This window comes from Phyllobates terribilis, unplaced genomic scaffold, assembly GCF_046119375.1.
Source record: "Phyllobates terribilis strain yellow unplaced genomic scaffold, ASM4611937v1 Scaffold_2__4_contigs__length_985480577, whole genome shotgun sequence".
Lineage (NCBI taxonomy): Eukaryota > Metazoa > Chordata > Amphibia > Anura > Dendrobatidae > Phyllobates > Phyllobates terribilis.
Genome location: NW_027362762.1, coordinates 443,729,040 through 443,747,454, shown reverse-complemented (window position 1 = coordinate 443,747,454; position 18,415 = coordinate 443,729,040). Strand labels below are relative to the sequence as shown.

General features: G+C 40.4%; 2 protein-coding genes across 4 annotated transcripts in view; one reads left to right on the top strand and one right to left on the bottom strand.

The window, feature by feature from the left end:
* Positions 1–12,366, top strand: part of ALDH3A2 (aldehyde dehydrogenase 3 family member A2) — a 53,831-nt gene extending 41,465 nt beyond the window's left edge. For 2 of the 3 annotated variants that reach the window (XM_073665467.1, XM_073665468.1), the window contains 4 exons: positions 1,371–1,470; positions 4,147–4,382; positions 8,633–8,733; positions 11,071–12,366. In XM_073665467.1, coding sequence (XP_073521568.1) covers positions 1,371–1,470; positions 4,147–4,382; positions 8,633–8,698 — 402 coding nt within the window. In that variant the 3' untranslated portion in view covers positions 8,699–8,733; positions 11,071–12,366. The remainder of the gene's footprint in view (positions 1–1,370; positions 1,471–4,146; positions 4,383–8,632; positions 8,734–11,070) is intronic. The other variant, XM_073665469.1, reaches the window with a different exon arrangement.
* The window catches only part of LOC141214756 (multidrug and toxin extrusion protein 1-like), a 90,098-nt gene continuing 81,644 nt past the window's right edge, over positions 9,962–18,415 (bottom strand). The window contains exon 17 of the mRNA XM_073665466.1: positions 9,962–14,334. Within this exon, the coding sequence (XP_073521567.1) occupies positions 14,153–14,334 (182 nt within the window). The 3' untranslated portion in view covers positions 9,962–14,152. The remainder of the gene's footprint in view (positions 14,335–18,415) is intronic.

Genomic DNA, 18,415 nt, shown 5'->3' with positions numbered 1-18,415 from the left:
CGACCTCAGTTCATAGAGTGGAAAAGACTCTGCATACACTTGACCTTGTCAGGGCATTACGTATCTGTGTCTTGGACTGCGCCCTTCCGGATGTCTGATTCTCTCTTCATTCTTCTGGAAGGCGGCCGCAAGGGTCTGCCAGCTTCCAAAGCTACCCTTGCTAGGTGGATCAAATCCACCATCCAAGAGGCTTATCGCCTCAAAAATTCTCCTCTTCCAGCAGGTATTACGGCACACTCTACGCGTGCAGTAGGGGCCTCCTGGGCCATTCGGCACCAGGCTTCGGCGCAACAAGTGTGTAAGGCAGCCACTTGGACTAGTCTACACACGTTTACCAAGCACTACAGCGTTCATACCCAATCCTCGGCAAATGCGAGCCTGGGTAGACGTATCCTGCAGGCAGCAGTGCCCCAATAATAGGGGCCTGTCTACACAATATTCGTCCATTGCTTCCCACCCAGGGACTGCTTTGGGACGTCCCAAGGTCCTGTGTCCCCCAATGAGGCGACAGAGTAAAGGAGATTTTTGTGTACTCACCGTAAAATCTCTTTCTCTTAGCCTCTAATTGGGGGACTCAGTTCCCACCCTGTTGCCCGTGTCGGGCCGTTGAGTTCTCATATTGATGTTTTTTTCTTGAGCTCGTACATAGTTGCCTTATAGGCATGTTTATGCATAGTTGCCTTATAGGCATATTTATGTTATCCATATTACGTTCCTCCTACTGCTTTTGCACAAAACTGAAGATGGCTGACGCCCTCAGGTGGTGTATACTGCAGAGGAGGAGCCACCAGTTAATCTTTTTCAGTTTAAGCCTAGTATCGCCTCCTAGTGGACAAACAGCATACACCCAAGGAAGGTCCTGTGTCCCCAAATTAGAGGCTAAGAGAAAGAGATTTTACGGTGAGTACACAAAAATCTCCTTTTTGTGTGCAATTTCACCGCACTTGGAATTTTTTTCCCGTATTCCAGTACACTATTTGGTCAAATCAGTGGTGCCATTCGTCCCACAAAAAACAAGACCTCAAACGGCTATATTGACAGAAAAATAAAAGTTACGGCACTTGGAAGGAGAGGAAAAAGCGAAAATGGCCATGTCGTATGCGTTGAGAGCTTTTTCTGACATACACATTGAACAGAGGCAAGATAATAAACCTTAACAGGGTCTTAATTTTACAAAAGAGACTTCACTTCTCATTTAATTTGCCAAAATGGAACTTTGTATTGTATCCAGTTTACTGATGTACCAGACTAGCCTATGATCAGTTTAACAGTTACTGTGTCACTATAATCATGTCTGAGGTAGGTATTATTCTTGTCGATTTTTCTTTTATTGATACAATAATATTCTCTCATTAACTTTTGTGTTTCAGATAATAAAAAAGATGATTTCTCAGACATCAAGTGGAGGATTCACTGGGAATGATGTTATAATGCATTTCACTGTCAATGAATTACCTTTTGGAGGTGTGGGTAAGTATATCCTAAAAATACAGGAGAAAAAAAATCATATAACCTATAGCAGTGATGGCAAACCTTTTTAGAGACAGAGTGCCCAAACTGCAATCCAAAACCCACTTATCTGCCATGTTGGCACTTTGCGATAATTTAACATGACTACCGAGGTTTTAGTTTAGAAAAATAACTCATACATTAGCGAGCTACAGAGTCTATAGCAAAGAGCTTGTAAGCACTGCACTCCAAGCCTAAGATACTAGCCACCTATTGCGGAGTAGGTCTGTTCTTGAGATTGGAGAGTATTTTTAATCAAAAGTAAAATTGCAGAGGTATGTGTTTTACAACCTATTTGCCATTGTAACCCTTTATCATGATGAGAATAACACTTTTAGCTACGGATGTCAAACTCAAATGCACAGAAGGCCAAAATGAAAAGCTTGGACAAAGTCGCGGGCCAACCTTGATATTTATTTAAAAAAAAAAAAATTACAATTGAGGAAGTTTTTCCTTATCAAATAAAATCATTAACTCTTTGAATTGTATTGGAATAATATAATATGTTATGTGAGAGCAGTAAATAGCATTGGACCCAATGGCCTAATTTAAATATGTAATAACAAAGGATAAAAAAAACCTTGACTAAAACAGATGATAAAGTATGATGCAATCAAAAGTGCCCCCAAAGACAGTATGATACCCCCCACAGTGAATTCTTCCACACCACCCTCCACCTGCACAGTATGATAACCCTACTGTATCACCTTTCTCAATCTCCTCCCAACAAAGAATGGCGACCCCATCACAGTATGATTCTTCAACTGTAATCCTCACATAGTCGTCCATACAGTATGATGGGCCCACATAGTGCTCCTTACAGTATAATGGGCCCACATAGTCCTCCATACAGTATAATGGCCCCATATAGTGCTCCATATAGTATAATGGGCCCACATAGTGCTCCATACAGTGTTATGTGCCCATATAGTGCTCCATACAGAATAATGGGCCCCACATTAAAAAAAAAAAAATATGCGCTATCTCCTCAGCACTAGCACCGCCGCCACTCTCCTTTGCACACACACAGTCTCAGCACGCGCGCGTCCTGATGGGACAGCGCGCACGCAGAGGAGAATGGTGGCGGCGCTAGTGTTGAGGAGACCTCTGGGGGTCTGCTACGACAGTGCACCTGTGGCTGGCTATCATAGGAAAACTGTGACTTTTACTATATAATGTAATACTGTTATTGAAGTATATATAATAAGTGACCATACGTTGATGGTTGAAGTCCCCTAAAAGGACTAGCGAATAAAGTAATAAGTTGAGGAAAAAAAGCTTAAAAAATGCAGGAAAATTCTAATCCCTCCCCTCCCCCATCCCTCCATTAAAAATAAAGATATTAAAAAATAAACCTATTTAATATCATTGCGTCCATAAAAGTTTGCTTTATCAAAATATACAATTAACCCAATTGGTAAACACCGTAAAGGGGAAAAAAAAACGCCAAAAAATGCAATAAGATGAAAACATGAGAAATAAATGTCAGTGTCCCTTTTGCAGACAGTTATTTCTCCCAACTACTTGAGAAACATGAATGATTGGTCTTTTGTCCATGTTTCTTTAAATAGGGAGAGTGGAAGAAGAGAAACGTCTGCATGGGTAGAATCAAACATGGATTCTTCTGTCCTCAGCGTCAGCTGCTAGGGGAGTGGGCACATGTCAAAGCATTAAATTGTCTTCCAATCCTACCAAAATTAGTGGGTTCGTTTGACATTTTAGATGTGAATTCATATTAATGATGTTAATAACATTTGGTCAGGATTAAAGTATCACAGTGGCACCTCGTGGTTCCTGATTGCGGGAAGTCAATGAATTACCATGGCAGCCGGGGACCTGTTGAAGCGCCCCATGACTGCCATCTTGGTCCTACTATGAAGACCAGCCACAAGCTAGCTTTATAGAACAACATCCGTTACATGTGCTAAATAAAAGCTCAAAAGAATTAACATATGTACTGCAATGTAAAAAATGACTTGCTGGTCTTTATGGTCAGCCTTTTGAGCATCTTTTAATTGCTTCACGTTTGTAAAGACGCGGAGCAGTTACAAGAAATGACTTGGTCATCTTCTAAGCCGCACACTAATTTCTACATGCAAGTTAGAAAAATAAAATCACCACTGCCAGCGTTTTCCTAAAGCGTCTGCTGCTTGCATAACTTGGCAGGTATGTCGGCATCTAAAGATGTTATGTGCGCAAATCCTTACACGTCTAAACGCACAACTCCTCGTTTCTTAGCATTGCTAAGCTATGATAAAAACTGAAACAACATTTTGCTTGAAAATATATTGACAAACTAAATTGGATAGATAATTGGAACAATGACTGCTCCTGATGTAAACGTTTCCACCTGATCAAACAAAAAAAATTGTCGCAATTTTTATGTGGACATAAAAATCATCTTGGTAAGCAGCATGTCCACTGTGTGTGTAAACTGGGGTTGTGCTGGTTACAATACTGAGACTGTATAGGAATAAACCATTGTTCTAACCATTCACATACCTATCGCCGATGATGTCTAAATGCAAATGCGTGCCGATTAGAGCTTGCTGCAGAAAAATGAAACTAAATCAAATAAATGTTCACATGTTGCTGTTCATCTAAATCCTTTTTCTTTTTTTATTCAAACTTCTCTAGGACACAGTGGCATTGGTGCCTACCATGGAAAACATACATTTGATACTTTCTCTCATAAACGGGCGTGCCTTATCAAGTCCTTATCAATGGAAGGTGCAAACAAGCTCCGGTATCCCCCTTACACCCAGAAGAAACTGGATTGGGCTAAGTTTTTTCTGCTTGGCAAACTGAACAAGAAGAAGCTGGGTCTTGTGCTCCTGCCTATTATCGCTGTGGTAGCAGCTTTGATTTTGAAGGTGAGCTCTTATGCATAGTTGTTGGTATACCATTGCTTAGAAGAAACCCTTTATTACTGTGCATAAAAGTTTCTGGTCCTATTACCCAGCAGGCCATTACTGAAAATTATATAGCCCATTCTACTTGTAAAATCTAGAAAACAGCAATGATCCTAAGAGGCTTCCAATTTTTTCCCTCCGCCTTCTCTTATTACACAAGTATTCTTACTTTTCAACAAAAAGTAACACACAAATTGTTATTGCAACATTGACCAATATGTTATAGTTGCTTCAGTTATTCTCAATGTTAAATGTCCTCTGTTCTGTCTACAACAGGAGTGCACAACATTATTTGATCCAAGGGCCACAATGCCATACTGAACCAATCCCAAGAGCCGCAAAAAAATTTAAAGGGGTTCTTGCATGAATACATCATGAGAACCAACATCAGTATATTAATTCATCACCAGAATGAAGTTTTGAGTATTTTAGGTGGATTTGGAGAGTTTCTGCTCCAAAGAAATCACACTAACTTAAACTGAGTTTTTGGATCAGGAACTCGCCAAAATCCTCCTCATAATCTTGAATCTCTAAGTTTTGAGGATTTTTAAGTTTTTACATAGCCATGAAGCACGTTATGCATTGCTACATGTGTACAAGATCAGGCACTGTCAGCACATGAGTGCGGCACAGGAACCACCGTCAACACATGAATGCAGTGCCAGAACCACTGTATGCACTAAGCTTACTGCAGCAATCAATTGCAATGTCAGGTGAGCCCCATAGACAATTGTATCACTTGAACCTATAATTCCCAGTGTACTTGGGAGTTGTTGTTATCAGTCATCATCAGACTGTGGACCACACAGTACTGAGGAGACATAGTCCATATCACAAATAAGCATTTACACCTTATAGACGACATCTTTGATTGGAGTCGTTCTCCTTCTTTTCTTCTCCATGGTCAGATTCCACGCCCAAAGCTCGTCTCTGCAGATTCCCCTCTTCTCAGTCTTCAGCTGCACTTCCCAACAAAGTGCCCTTAAAAATAAAATTATCATTATACTGCCCCATAAATCAAAATATCGCCCATGCTGTGCCTCTGAATAAATAATTAATTGCCCTTTTCTACATCTTTTCCATAAAGCCTCCCTGCATAATGTCCTGTGACAAAGTCACTGGCAAAATACTGGAGGGGAGATATGTGGCACTGAGAATTGCTAGCTCCAGTAATTAAACATAGGGAAAAGGTTCCAGCTCACTAAGGATTAAGGGGTTAATCCAGCCATCTTTAGTGCTAGAATGATTGAACACCTGTAGAGGGAGGTCAGAGGATAAAATTCACAGCCTTTAGAGCATTTGGTGTGGGGTGGGCCTGGAGGTAACAGCTCTCCAGCTTATTAGTTTCACATATGCTGGATGTATGGTGATTGCAGGTCTCCTGGATTGAATAACCTCTGCGTAAGGACATGGAAGCTGGACTCTAAGCCAGGTGGGCTACCAGCACTATTGTATGGACTTGTTATTTTACGTTTTACCTTCTGCTGGACAAAGGCTGTATTTACGGTTTATGGTGATGTGGCTTATGAAGATTGCAATAAACCAGCCACACTTTAAATAGAAACGGTTCCTGTGTCTGCCTCTTTAAGAAGCCGAGTGAGTCGATCTACCACAGTCCCCACTGTACTTTGCTATACTATGCCCCTTTTCACAATTCTCCAATTGCCCTATAATGTGCTACATTGCCCCATAATAAACCGTCATCTAAAATGAAAGCGCATTTAATCTTCAGTTCCTCCTGGAGTATTTACCAATGCCCATCACGTCCTCACCAGTTCTCTGGCGTTGGCAGCAGTGTGATGAGGTCAGTAGCTTGCTGACTTCATTACTCCAGTGCACGTTGGGGCTGGAACTGACTGTTGATTTGTTCTGCCCCTGTCCCAACGCAACACAGTACTCAAATGTGTTCCCATATTTTAGATTCGAATGTATATCTCTATATGAAGAAGGGAGCAGTGTCTCCCAGATACCTCCGTGGGCTGCACAACATCCTTTGGTGAGCCGCATGTTGTGCAGACCTGGTCTACAACATGTGGAACTTTCTGAAGCTGCAAACCAGATTTCTCTATATTTTGAAGGCCATGTCCACCTTCACAACCATGTGTTTTTAATTGTCCCGATGCTTCTCTATTAATCGTAGAGTTAATATTGTACTAGCTCTTAATTACACATTTCATATGTGGGTCTAGAGCTCCTGTGCAGGCTTTGTATCTCAATGGTCAGAAACGCAAACTTCTATGTAATGCAAGTCTGCAGTCCTGAAGTCTCATACGTTCTTCCTTTTGTGCTATACTTTATGCTCACATACATTTGATAGATTAGCAAGAAATAAGGACAGCTAGAAGGAACTATGTATGCACAAATGTTATTTGCTGTCCTGTTACCCGTAGACAAATAAGGCCCGATTCATGAAGGAGTTACCAGGTTTCTGACATAAAACAACTTCAAATGTCTCAAAAAATTTAGACTTTGGTCCACAAAAAAAAGCAAAAACCAAATATGTTTGTAGAAAAACTCCATAGGGCTTGGTACATTAAGAGTGGCATTGCTCACACCAGTATTGATGAGTCCCTGCCGGCGTAAGATTTCTGGCGTAGCGAACGCCACCACTCGTCATGAATATGATGAGCAGCGGTCTCCATGCCCCTGTCCCACACCAGCTCTGTCCACTTTGTTTGGAGTTGGGCACAAATGGCGTGAGAACGCTAAAAGTCATAATTTTAGTGCAGTCGCCAATTGTGTCAAAATTATGTGACTTTCCAAAGGTTTTTACACCAGAATACTGGCGTAAAAGCTTTTATAAATTGGGCCCATAGTCTATAGTGTGTCTGTGTGCTATCCATTAAAAAAAAAAAAAAAAAATGTATAGCACTCGTACAACAAAAACAGGTGTGTGAATGAGGCCCAGGTCTTTTCCTAGTCTTCATGTCCCCAAAACAGTTGTTATCACTTTAGCAGGATACCCATACATTGAGTTTAGTTGACTCTGGAGTGTAATAGAATAACTTAAAAGGGTATTCCCATCTCCAAGATCCTATCCCAATGTGTAGTAGGTGTAATAATAATATTAACAAATATCTCCAATTAGAAATGTAGTGTAGTTTTTCTGATTTGCTATGCCTCTTTCCTCATGTGCAGGCATTGCAGGACCTTAGGCATCCATGGTTTCCATGGTTACAATCACTGATACAGTGACAGCTAGTTGCTGGTGGTCGTAACCATGGATGCCATAGCAAATAAAAAAAAAAAAAAAAAAACTATACTACATTTCTAATGGACTCCCCTTGAGGAAGCGGCCCCTGGTGGCTGCGAAACGCGCGTCGGGGTCTGTTACTGCGCTCTATTAGGCTCTAGTCTTTGGCTTTTTACTTGGTAAGCTATTGATTCCCTATTCCCTCCCTTTTACTTTTTGTATATGGTACTATTGAAGGGCAGGGATGTCAATTTGATAGCTCTTTGAATCTACACCGTGATTTCAATTATTTACAAAATGTTTATTAATATGCTTACTCTATACTCACTGTGTACACTCTGAACTATCCATATCATCGATATTTATTATAATTCAATATATTTATGTGCTTACCAAGTTGGATATGCCAATTTGTTTGTTATTTAGGCCTTTGTTACCAGTGCCTTATGCTACCCTCACGAAGTCATTTTGTCCTAAACTTTTGTATATTGTGTATGTTTTTTAGCTTGATATAATAAATGAAAAACTTTTTTAATGCCTTAAAACTCTTTATTCTCCTATTTATTAATGCTTTCTATGAGTTGGCACGGTTTGGCGATCTGGGATAATACTTTTACCCAGATGCGCAAACGTAACTTTAATAGGGTCAAATTAATAGTACATTTCTAATTGGGAGTATTTGCTAATATTATTATTACACCTACTACATATAGGGATAGGATCTTGGAGATGTGAATACCCTTTAAGTCTCATGACCAGTAATGATTCTCCTTTAAAAAAACAGATATACATTACTGTGCGCAAAGTCTATATGCAAGTCTTCTCTTTGGTTACTCAGCTAAATGAAAATCTCCTTGTCAGTAGCATAAATGCCCATTTTTTTTTTTTTATCGCTTGCCCTTAGATGCATCAGCTTGTAGACATGCTTCAAATTACAAGGGACGTGAGACATTTTTGTTTTAATATGACCATATTCCTTTTTACCCCAGAAAATATTATTTTCTTTATTTTGCCTCAGAAATATCGTAGACTACTGGCAGGCAAAGGGCTGCAGCTTGCGTTGGCTTTTCACAGACTGCTTTAAGTAGATTGCAGAGCGACGTTCACATTCACAGCAAGGTATCCAATTCCACATCTGTGGTTGCATACCATTTCATTGTGGAGTACTAACTCATTGAGAACATGTTGAAATGCTAAACGGGGTTACATACGCTGTAACATCCAATAAAATTCTTAAGACATCCTTATTTTGATTGTTTTCTTCTTTATCAGTTTAGCTGTGAGTGTTTTACAATCTGCAGATTTTTTATAACTAATAGTTACCACATTTAAAAAAAATCGTTAACATATAATTAATATATTGTCTTTATAAATCTAGAAATAAACATGAATGCAGAATGTTTTGAAATGTCATTGTTTATCTCTCATACATTGTAATCACAAAAGTGACATACACTGCCATGAAAAAGTTTGGGCACCCCTGGTCAAAATTCCCGTTATTGTGACCAGTTAAGCAAGTTGAAGATGAAATGATCTCTAAAAGGGCTAAAGTTAAAAATGACACATTTCCTTTATATTTATTTTATTTTTTCCTAAAGTACATTGTCATTTTTTCCATTTTAAAAATTACAAAAAGGAAAAAGGGCCGATGCAACAGTTTGGGCACCCTTGGAGATGTGTGTGCTCAGATAACTGACCAAGGTTTCAGACCTTAATTAGCCTGTTAGGGTTATGGATTGTTCATTATCATCGATTGGGAAAGGCCAGGTGATGCAAATTTCCCAGCTTTATAAAAACCGAGCCTCCTCTGACCTTGTGCCAAAAAACAGCAGCCATGGGTTCTTCTAAGCAGCTGCCTAGCTCTCTGAAAATGGTGAAGGCCCACAAAGCAGGAGAAGGCTATCGCAAAGCATTTTCAAGTTGCTCTTTCCTCAGTTCGGAATGTAATTTAAAAAATGGCAGTTAAGGAACAGTGGAGGTCAAGATAAGATCTAGAAGACCAAGCAAAATTTCAGTGAGCGCTGCTCATAGGATTGCTGGAGAGGCAAATCAGAACCCCTGCTTGACTGCAAAAAACCTTCAGAAAGATTTAGCAGACTCTGGAGTTGTGGTACATTGTTCTACTGTTCAGAGACACCTGCACAAATATGGCCTTCATGGAAGAGTTAACAGAAGAAAGCCTCTCCTGCGTCCGCACCATAAAATTTGGCGTCATAAGGATGCAAAAGAACATCCAAACAAGCCTGATGCATTTTGGAAACAAGTCCTGTGGACCGATGATTAACTGTTCACAATAATGGTAATTTTGACCAAGGATGCCCAAATTTTTACATGCCACTGTAAATTTCCAACCTCTATTGAGCAATATTAAAGTAGAAAAGTAACTGATCTCTGTCCATTTGTACCCTATTCCGGTAAGGCCACTGCCCCACTATCAGTATTCGGTCAGTATTTTTTTCTCAGGAGTGGGAGCCAAAACCAGGAGTGGGTGATAAATGCAGAATTGGTGACTTGTTACTATTATACCTTTTCTCTGGTTGTTCCTCACCTAGTTTTGTCTTCCACTCCTGAGAAAAAATACTGACCATATACTGATGGTGGGGCCATGTCATAAGTTGCAGATTTTAAGTGAATCGTTTTTGCTGCAATTGTATGTAGCATCCAGTATATTTTATGAAGAAGACAGTGTTCATTTTTAAGCCTTTTACCTGTCATTTTGCATGCATTATCTTGTAGAAAAACACCAAAGAAATGTATATAATTTGCATGTTTTTGCTTTTTATTTTTTTTTCTTTTTATTACACCTTTTTATATTTTATATATTCTGGAACAGAATCAAACAGCAGAAAGTGTTCATGTGGCATGTGCTGATCTATTATCTGCCACAGGTGTTAAAAAGCCTCTTATTGCATTATTTGCAGTTGGTCACTTTGCAATCTGTTAACACTGCCAAAAGTCGCAATATTTTTGCGCAATTTCCAAGTTGCGCAAAAATATTGGGACTTATTGAGGTGTTTTACACTAGAAATGTGGTGTAAACACTTTTATCTGCTCCATAGTTCAACGGCATCTTTAAACCCTCAGTGGGTGTGAGATTCTCCGGAATCACATGTACTTTGCTTGAGTTGTTAAATGCTGCCGATTTTCTGCACAAGAAAATGCAGCATTTACACTAGATGGTAACATGGCCTGAGATGTAAACAAGAATGTCACCATTCACTGAAAGCTACAGAGATGTTGAATTGTAACACAGAATATTTTTAGAGTTTTCAAATTTACACTGCTTTAGCTTTATCACAATAAATCCAGAAAACCCCCTTAATAAGTCATATAAACAATGCATGGTCACAATGAAGTATTGCTCCAAAATTAGATGAAAAGATAATACAGTAGATGTCATATTATAATCAGGTTTTTGTGTAATAACTTTCTAAAATAAAATGCTTTATTTTACAGATGATCTAAAGTTGGGAGCCTGGTATCCAAGTCCATTGTTCCTGGTTGTTTCTAATTAAAAGTCTATGCATTGTATAAGCACCTTTCATTCTACTCTATGTACAAATGTCTTCTGTTTCAGCACAAATCTAAAGCCCCCATACACATTAAATAGTTGTCAGGCAAACGATGATTTGATCCATTGTTTAGCCGGCAGCCATCTCACCCTGCTCTTCCATACACAATAGAGTTCAACTGGCGGAGCGCTCCTGTGTTACATACGGGAGACCTACTGCCAGCCGTCCAAAGTCAGACATGCCAGATCCTTATCTTCCCTGATGATAATCTTTCGCAGACCACCATACACATTAGACTGTTGTTCGAGCACTTTGATATTGGCGTGTTCGGCCAACATTAGTCTGTGTATGGGGGTGCCTTATGCCTTCCATAGCTGCTGTATTACCAGTTCTGCTGTGAAAGGGTAGATGGCAAGTGCTCAGCTATTTTCAGAACACCCATTAAAGTTAATGCACTGACAGCTTGCCTTTTACATTGGCGCTGAGACTGGATCATAGGATCCCTGTACTCTGTGTAGATCATATGTGTCAAACCCTGGCCTGCGGGCCAAATCTGGCCCTCAGGGTGATTATATTTGGCTTGCGATGCCATATGGAGGACTACGTGGCACCATTATTCTGAATGGAGGACTAGATGGGGCCCATTATACTGTATGGGATCGCAGTTGGGTCATTATGCTGTATTGGGGTCATCATACTTTGCCAGGGGAATTAAGGGGAGGCACAGTAGGATCATCATACCGTGCATTGGCATAATACTTTGAGAGCAATGAAAGGGCAATCTAGGGGCTTCAAAGGAAAATTACTTTGTAAGGGTTGCAAAGTTGTGAGATATGCTCTTCTGTTACCCCACCGAATATTAAGGGGTTTGTTTTTTTTGGAAGGGCGTGGGGCCCAATTAGAACTTCTGCTATGGGACCCCATGATTTCTTTGTACGCCTCTGCCTGCGAGGAAACACCCGATGCTCCGGTAATGTGGTCCGTCACTTAAGATTTATTAAATAAAATGTACGTGGGACAACCCCTTTAAGTTTGTTTCCATATTAGATGATAAGGAAAAGCTTCCATAATTGTGGACACTTTTTTAATAAATATCAAGGTTGGCCCGCAACTTTGTCCAATTTTTAATTTTGGTCCTCTGTGTATTTGAATTTGACATTCCTGGTGTAGATGCACATCCTAAAAGGAGGACCTGAATCTAGCTGACTTTTATGGCATATTCTCTAGATATGTCATACATTTCGAAGAAGGGAACAGCCATTGGAAAGAGGATCTGTCACCTATTGATAATATCAAGACATCCATTAGATTCCTTATTATTGTGCTAGTGGATTTAATATCACCCATTCATGTTGCAATAATAGCTATTTTTTTTAGCAATGTGAGACTAGCCGTGAATACTATTTAATTGGTAAAAAAAGGTGCCCACTGCTTGCTACTCATATTTCTGCATCATTCCATTCTATGTCATTTGCTTCTTATATTATATATAGGACTATTCAGTTTACTAATGGTAAATGCTTCAATTCCTTTATCAATCCCATTATACCACTAAAATAATGACTGTTATACATTTTTACCATCACATGGAAAAGAAGATATGGAAAATTATAGGAAATTTCTGCAGTTATTCATTAAAATTTACGAATCTACTAATAATTCATTAAACTCCATCATTACATGATTCGAAATTAATATTTTTCCAAAGCGTTGTTCCCATCTTGAAAAGTGATGGCACAGCACTAGGATATGCCAACGATGTGCATGACTAGTGGGCATCCAAACTCTGGGACACCACAGATCATGCGGTGAGCGCTGCATCAGAGTTTTTCCTGCACAGTGCCATCCAGATATCTTCAGGATGGACCACTCTTAAATAACAGGGAGAAGGCAGCCACTTTTTGGTGAACTTTTGAAGGAAGAGGTCTTGATCTATCTCCTCCATTGAAATGGTATATTAACAGCGGAAGCTTATAGGGAACTATATACCAATAGAAGTACACAGTGTTTTTTATCTTTTATAATACAGCCTGAAACTACTTAGATTGGGGATTTGTTTTTTTTTTTTTTATAAAAATTAGTTTTGCACTGAAATAAAATGACCTTAAAATTGCTTTCTTATAAAATTCCACGTCAGATTAAATGGATCTTCTTAATTAAATGCATCCTTTTTTTTTTCCTTCTGATCTTTAAAACTGTTTACTAATCTGACGAAATAATGTTTTGGACGTTAACATTTACAAATAAAGTTGCAACGTAACTGAAGAAGAGTGTTGTCGTTTGTGCTTCATAATAATAATCTGAGTGCTGTAATGCAACTTCTACATTTATAAAGCATATTTAATGTCCGTGTGGGTCGCCAGAGTTTAAGGTCCGTTGATCTAATGGAAGAAAAAAAAATTGCCAAAGGCACTGTACATGTTCGAGTCAAAACTAAACCCTCTATAGTTTTTATAATAGAAATGTACAGTATTGTGGATTACCTAATAATAAGCTGTCACATGATAAGATGAACGACAATTGATACCAGATAATTCCTTTTTGGGATCTTTATGCAATAAAATACATTCAACGTAATATGAAAGAAGAAAATAAAGAGATGATGGTATGGTCATCAATTTACCCACTACAACCTGTTCAGCTTTTGAGAAAGTTCTTGGGATGGAGAATTTTCAAACATTATATTTCCGGACTGTATCTGAATTATTTTCTACCACCAGGTATTTCTTAGGTGATAAAACTTGTTTTTATTAAAACAAAAAAAAAAAAGTCTGTGGTTCTGCTAAAGCAGCGGCAGTCTGTCCACTCGAAAGATACTTTTCCATACACCACAAAACTCAAACTTAATTAATCATGTTCCTATCTCTTTGTAAAGCACACGATTGTAATAAATTAAACACATATACAATTCAGCAGGATTACGGCATGTAGCAGCTATGAATTCATTTATTTTACTTCTTTTGAATCTGGAAGTTAGGCATTATTTTAATTATTGAGGTCACACATCAAGGGCCTTTATTTCTTCACTAGTGCTGATTAACTGTTAATTTTATGATAAGTCCAATAAAAAAGGTGGAAATAGCTGCTAGTGCCTGGAACGCTCGACATATGATTAACTTCTTTGATACTGGCTTTTCTACAGTCTCCAGTGTCTCTGTTTCTCTGCTGGAGGAGTCCAAGGAAGCATAATTTTTCAATTCAATATAGTCTGTCACAAAAAAGGGAGGTAATGTGTTACTTTTAGTTTTTCTTCAGGAACCCATCATGTCATTAATTTAAGCTCCTCTTCAGTCTGGTGAGTTGTTAAAGGGAGTGTGTCGCCACCCAAACCAATAAGTACAAAGTCGTATAGTGGACGAAGCTGAGTGCACCTTTTCGCCATCTGAATTAGCATCACTTGGCACCCGAGAAGAAAATTGGTCCAGGACACTGCCTAGAGGACTACATTAAAGGAACTGCAGAAATACTGGTTGTGTACTGTATGTGACAACAATCTACCATATTTTCATATTTCTGTCCTGCAGGATAGGGTTGCAAGATGGAATTATTTTATTACAAAGAAAAACCTCCAAACCGGGCTATGTTTTGCCAAAACCTACATCAAGTATGCCAAAAGCATGTAGGAAAATGTTACGATTCAATGAGACCAAAGTTACCTTTTGGAATAATGGCCAAAAAGTTTATGTTTGGCTCAAAGTCAACACTATGCATCACCAAAAGAACATCATACCCAGAGTGAAGCATGGTAGGAGCAGCATTATGCTTTTGGCAGCTGGAACTGGGGCTTCAGTCAAGGTGGAATGAATTATGAATAGTGTTGAGCGATACCTTCCGATATCAGGAAATATCGTATCGGATTGGATCGGACTGATACCCAAAAAGTATCGGATATCGCCGATTCTGATACCGGAAACCAATGCAAGTCAATGGGACAGAAATATCGGAATGAAAATAAACCCTTTCTTTCCTTGTAGGTTAATTCTACATGAAGTAAAACAACTAAGAATAATGTAGAATGTATTACATGAAAAGCCGGCAATTCATCAGCGGCATACACCGGTACCCGACAATTTACAACAGAAAGAATAGAGCTTCACACATAGATTAGATAGATAGAAACATGTCAGTCACATATATATGAAGTACAGTGACAGTGTTGCTTACTGTACTTGTCATTTAGTGTAAAGGAGTTATTAAAAAAAATAATAGTGTTTTCATGCACCGTCTCTTTAAAAAAGCCGGCCGGCAATTCAGCAGCGGTACCCGACAATTTAGAATAGAAGGAATAGAGAATCACACAAAGATTAGATAGATAGAAACATGTCAGTCACAAATATATGAAGTACAGTGACAGTGTTGATTACTGTACTTGTCATTTAGTGTTAAAATAAAGGATTTATTTAAAAAAAAATTGGCGTAGGGTTCCCTGTAATTTTAGGCTCTAGCGGAGGTTAAGCAGACGGCTGGGGCAGATGTTTGAAGCCTGGGAAGGGGGTAATACCCACGGAGCTTCCCAGGCTACTAATATCAGCCCCCAGCGGAATACCTAGCCTTTACTAGCTATTAAAATGGGGGACCCCCCCAAAAAAATGACGTGGGGTCCCCCCTAATTTAATAGCTAGCAAAGGCTAGGCAGACAGCTGGGGGCTGATCTTAATAGCCCAGGAAGGGTGCCATGAATATTGGCCCCCTCCCAGGCTAGAAACACCAGCCGTCAGCCGCCCCAGAAATGGCGCATCCATAGGATGCGCCAATTCTGGCACTTAGCCTCGCTCTTCCCACTGCCCTGTAGCGGTGGCAGTGGGGTAATAGGGTTGGGGTTGATGTCAGCTTATAATGCCAGCTGACATCAAGCCCAGGTTAGTAATGGAGAGGCGTCTATAAGACACCCCCATTACTAACCCCATAGTCAAAGTTAAAAAAAAAACACAAACACCCAGAATAAAATCCTTTAATTGAAATAAACACACAATTCTTTATTGTTCTAAATTAAACCATACTTACCATCACGCCCATTCCAGCTGAAGCCAACGATCTCCTGCAATAAAAGAAAAATAATAAAGCAACCTCATCCTTACCTTTCCATGGTTCCCACGACGGCTCCAGCTCTGCTACATCGAGATGACAGGCTGGACCGCAGCAGAACGCTGCCATCCAGCCTGTCATCCCGCACACACTGAGAAGCGCAGGCATGCTTGCGCTCCTCAGTGTCTCTCTGTGACGGCATAAAGATGAGCCGAGGTCATGTCCAATGAACTCGGCTCACCTCATGCACGTCACTGACAGCGTGGGAAAATTCTCCTGCACTCAGCGCTTCAGCGTGAGAATTTTCCCACGCTGTCAGTGACGTGCATGAGGTGAGTTCATGTCCAATGAATTCAGCTGACCTCATGCACGTCACTGACAGCGTGGGAGAATTCTCACGCTGAAGCGCTGAGTGCAGGAGAATTTTCCCACGCTGTCAGTGACGTGCATGAGGTGAGCAGAGTTCATTGGACATGACCTCGGCTCATCTGGATGCCGTCACAGCGAGACACTGAGGAGCGCAAGCATGCCTGCGCTTCTCAGTGTGTGCGGGATGACAGGCTGGATGGCAGCGTTCTGCTGCGGGCCAGCCTGTCATCTCGATGTAGCAGAGCTGGAGCCGTCGTGGGAACCATGGAAAGGTAAGGATGAGGTTGCTTTATTATTTTTCTTTTATTGCAGGAGATCGTTGGCTTCAGCTGGAATGGGCATGATGGTAAGTATAGTTTAATTTAGAACAATAAAGAATTGTGTGTTTATTTCAATTAAAGGACTTTATTCTGGGTGTTGTGTTTTTTTTAAATACTTTACTAGAAATTCATGGTGGTCATGTCTAATATTGGCGTGACCCCATGAATTTCGGGCTTAGGGCCAGCTGATAATGCCAAGCTGGCCCTAACCCCTTTATTACCCATTGAGCCACCGCACCAGGGCCCTGGATGAGTTGGGTACAGCGCCAGAAGATGGCGCTTCTATGAACGCGCCATTTTCCGGGGTGGCTGCGGGCTGCAATTTGCAGCGCGGGTGGCCCAGAAAGCTTGGGCCTCCCAGCGCTGCGAATTCCTGCCCCCAGCTGCCTAGTTGTACCTGGCTGGACACAAAAACAGGGCGAAGCCCCACGTCAATTTTTTTTTAATTATTTCATGAAATAATTAAAAAAAAAAAGGGCTTCCCTATATTGTTGTGTCCGGCCAGGTACAAATAGGCAGCTGGTGGTTGGGGGCAGCCCGTTCCTGCCTGCTGTACCTGGCTGGACACAAATATAGTGCGAAGCCCCACGTCAATTTTTTTTAAATTATTTAATGAAATAATTTAAAAAAAAAGGGCTTCCCTATATTGTTGTGTCCGGCCAGGTACAAATAGGCAGCTGGGAGTTGGGGGCAGCCCGTTCCTGCCTGCTGTACCTGGCCGGCATACAAAAATATGGCAAAGCCCACGTCAAAATTTTTGGGAAAAATTAATTAAAAAATAAATAATAATTTAGGGACTGCATCTTTATTAACCCCTCAAGTGTCATTTAGTGTTAAAATAAAGGATTTATTAAAAATAAAATTGGCGTGGGATCCCCCATAATTTTAGTCTCTAGCGGAGGTTAAGCAGATGGCTGGGGCAGATGTTTGAAGCCTGGGAAGGGGGTAATACCCACGGAGCTTCCCAGGCTACTAATATCAGCCCCCAGCTGAATACCTACCCTTTACTAGCTATTAAAATGGGAGACCCCCCAAAAAAATGACGTGGGGTCCCCCCTATTTTTAATAGCTAGCAAAGGCTAGGCAGACTGCTGGGGGCTGATATTAATAGCCCAGGAAGGGTGCCATGAATATTGGCCCCCTCCCAGTCAAGAAACACCAGCCGCCCCAGAAATGGCGCATCCATAGGATGCGCCAATTCTGGCACTTAGCCTTGCTCTTCCACGCTACCCTGGTGCGGTGGCAGGGGGTAATAGTGGTGGGGTTCATGTCAGCGCCAGCTGCCATGAAGCCCAGGTTAGTAATGATGGGCGTCTATAAGACACCCCCATTACTAACCTACAAAGTGTTAAAAATAAAAAACACACACTACACCCAGAAAAAAATAATTTATTTGAAATAAAACACACCATTTTATTTAATTCTTAGTTTACTAAAAAAAAAATAGTTACCTGTCCACGTTCCTGCGCTGATCTCCCATGCACAGCTGTCACATCTGGAGATGTGACAGCTGTCATTGCTGCTGTAAGCTCACGCTGCCGGGAACACGTCCGCTCCCGGCAGCGTGAGCCCCTG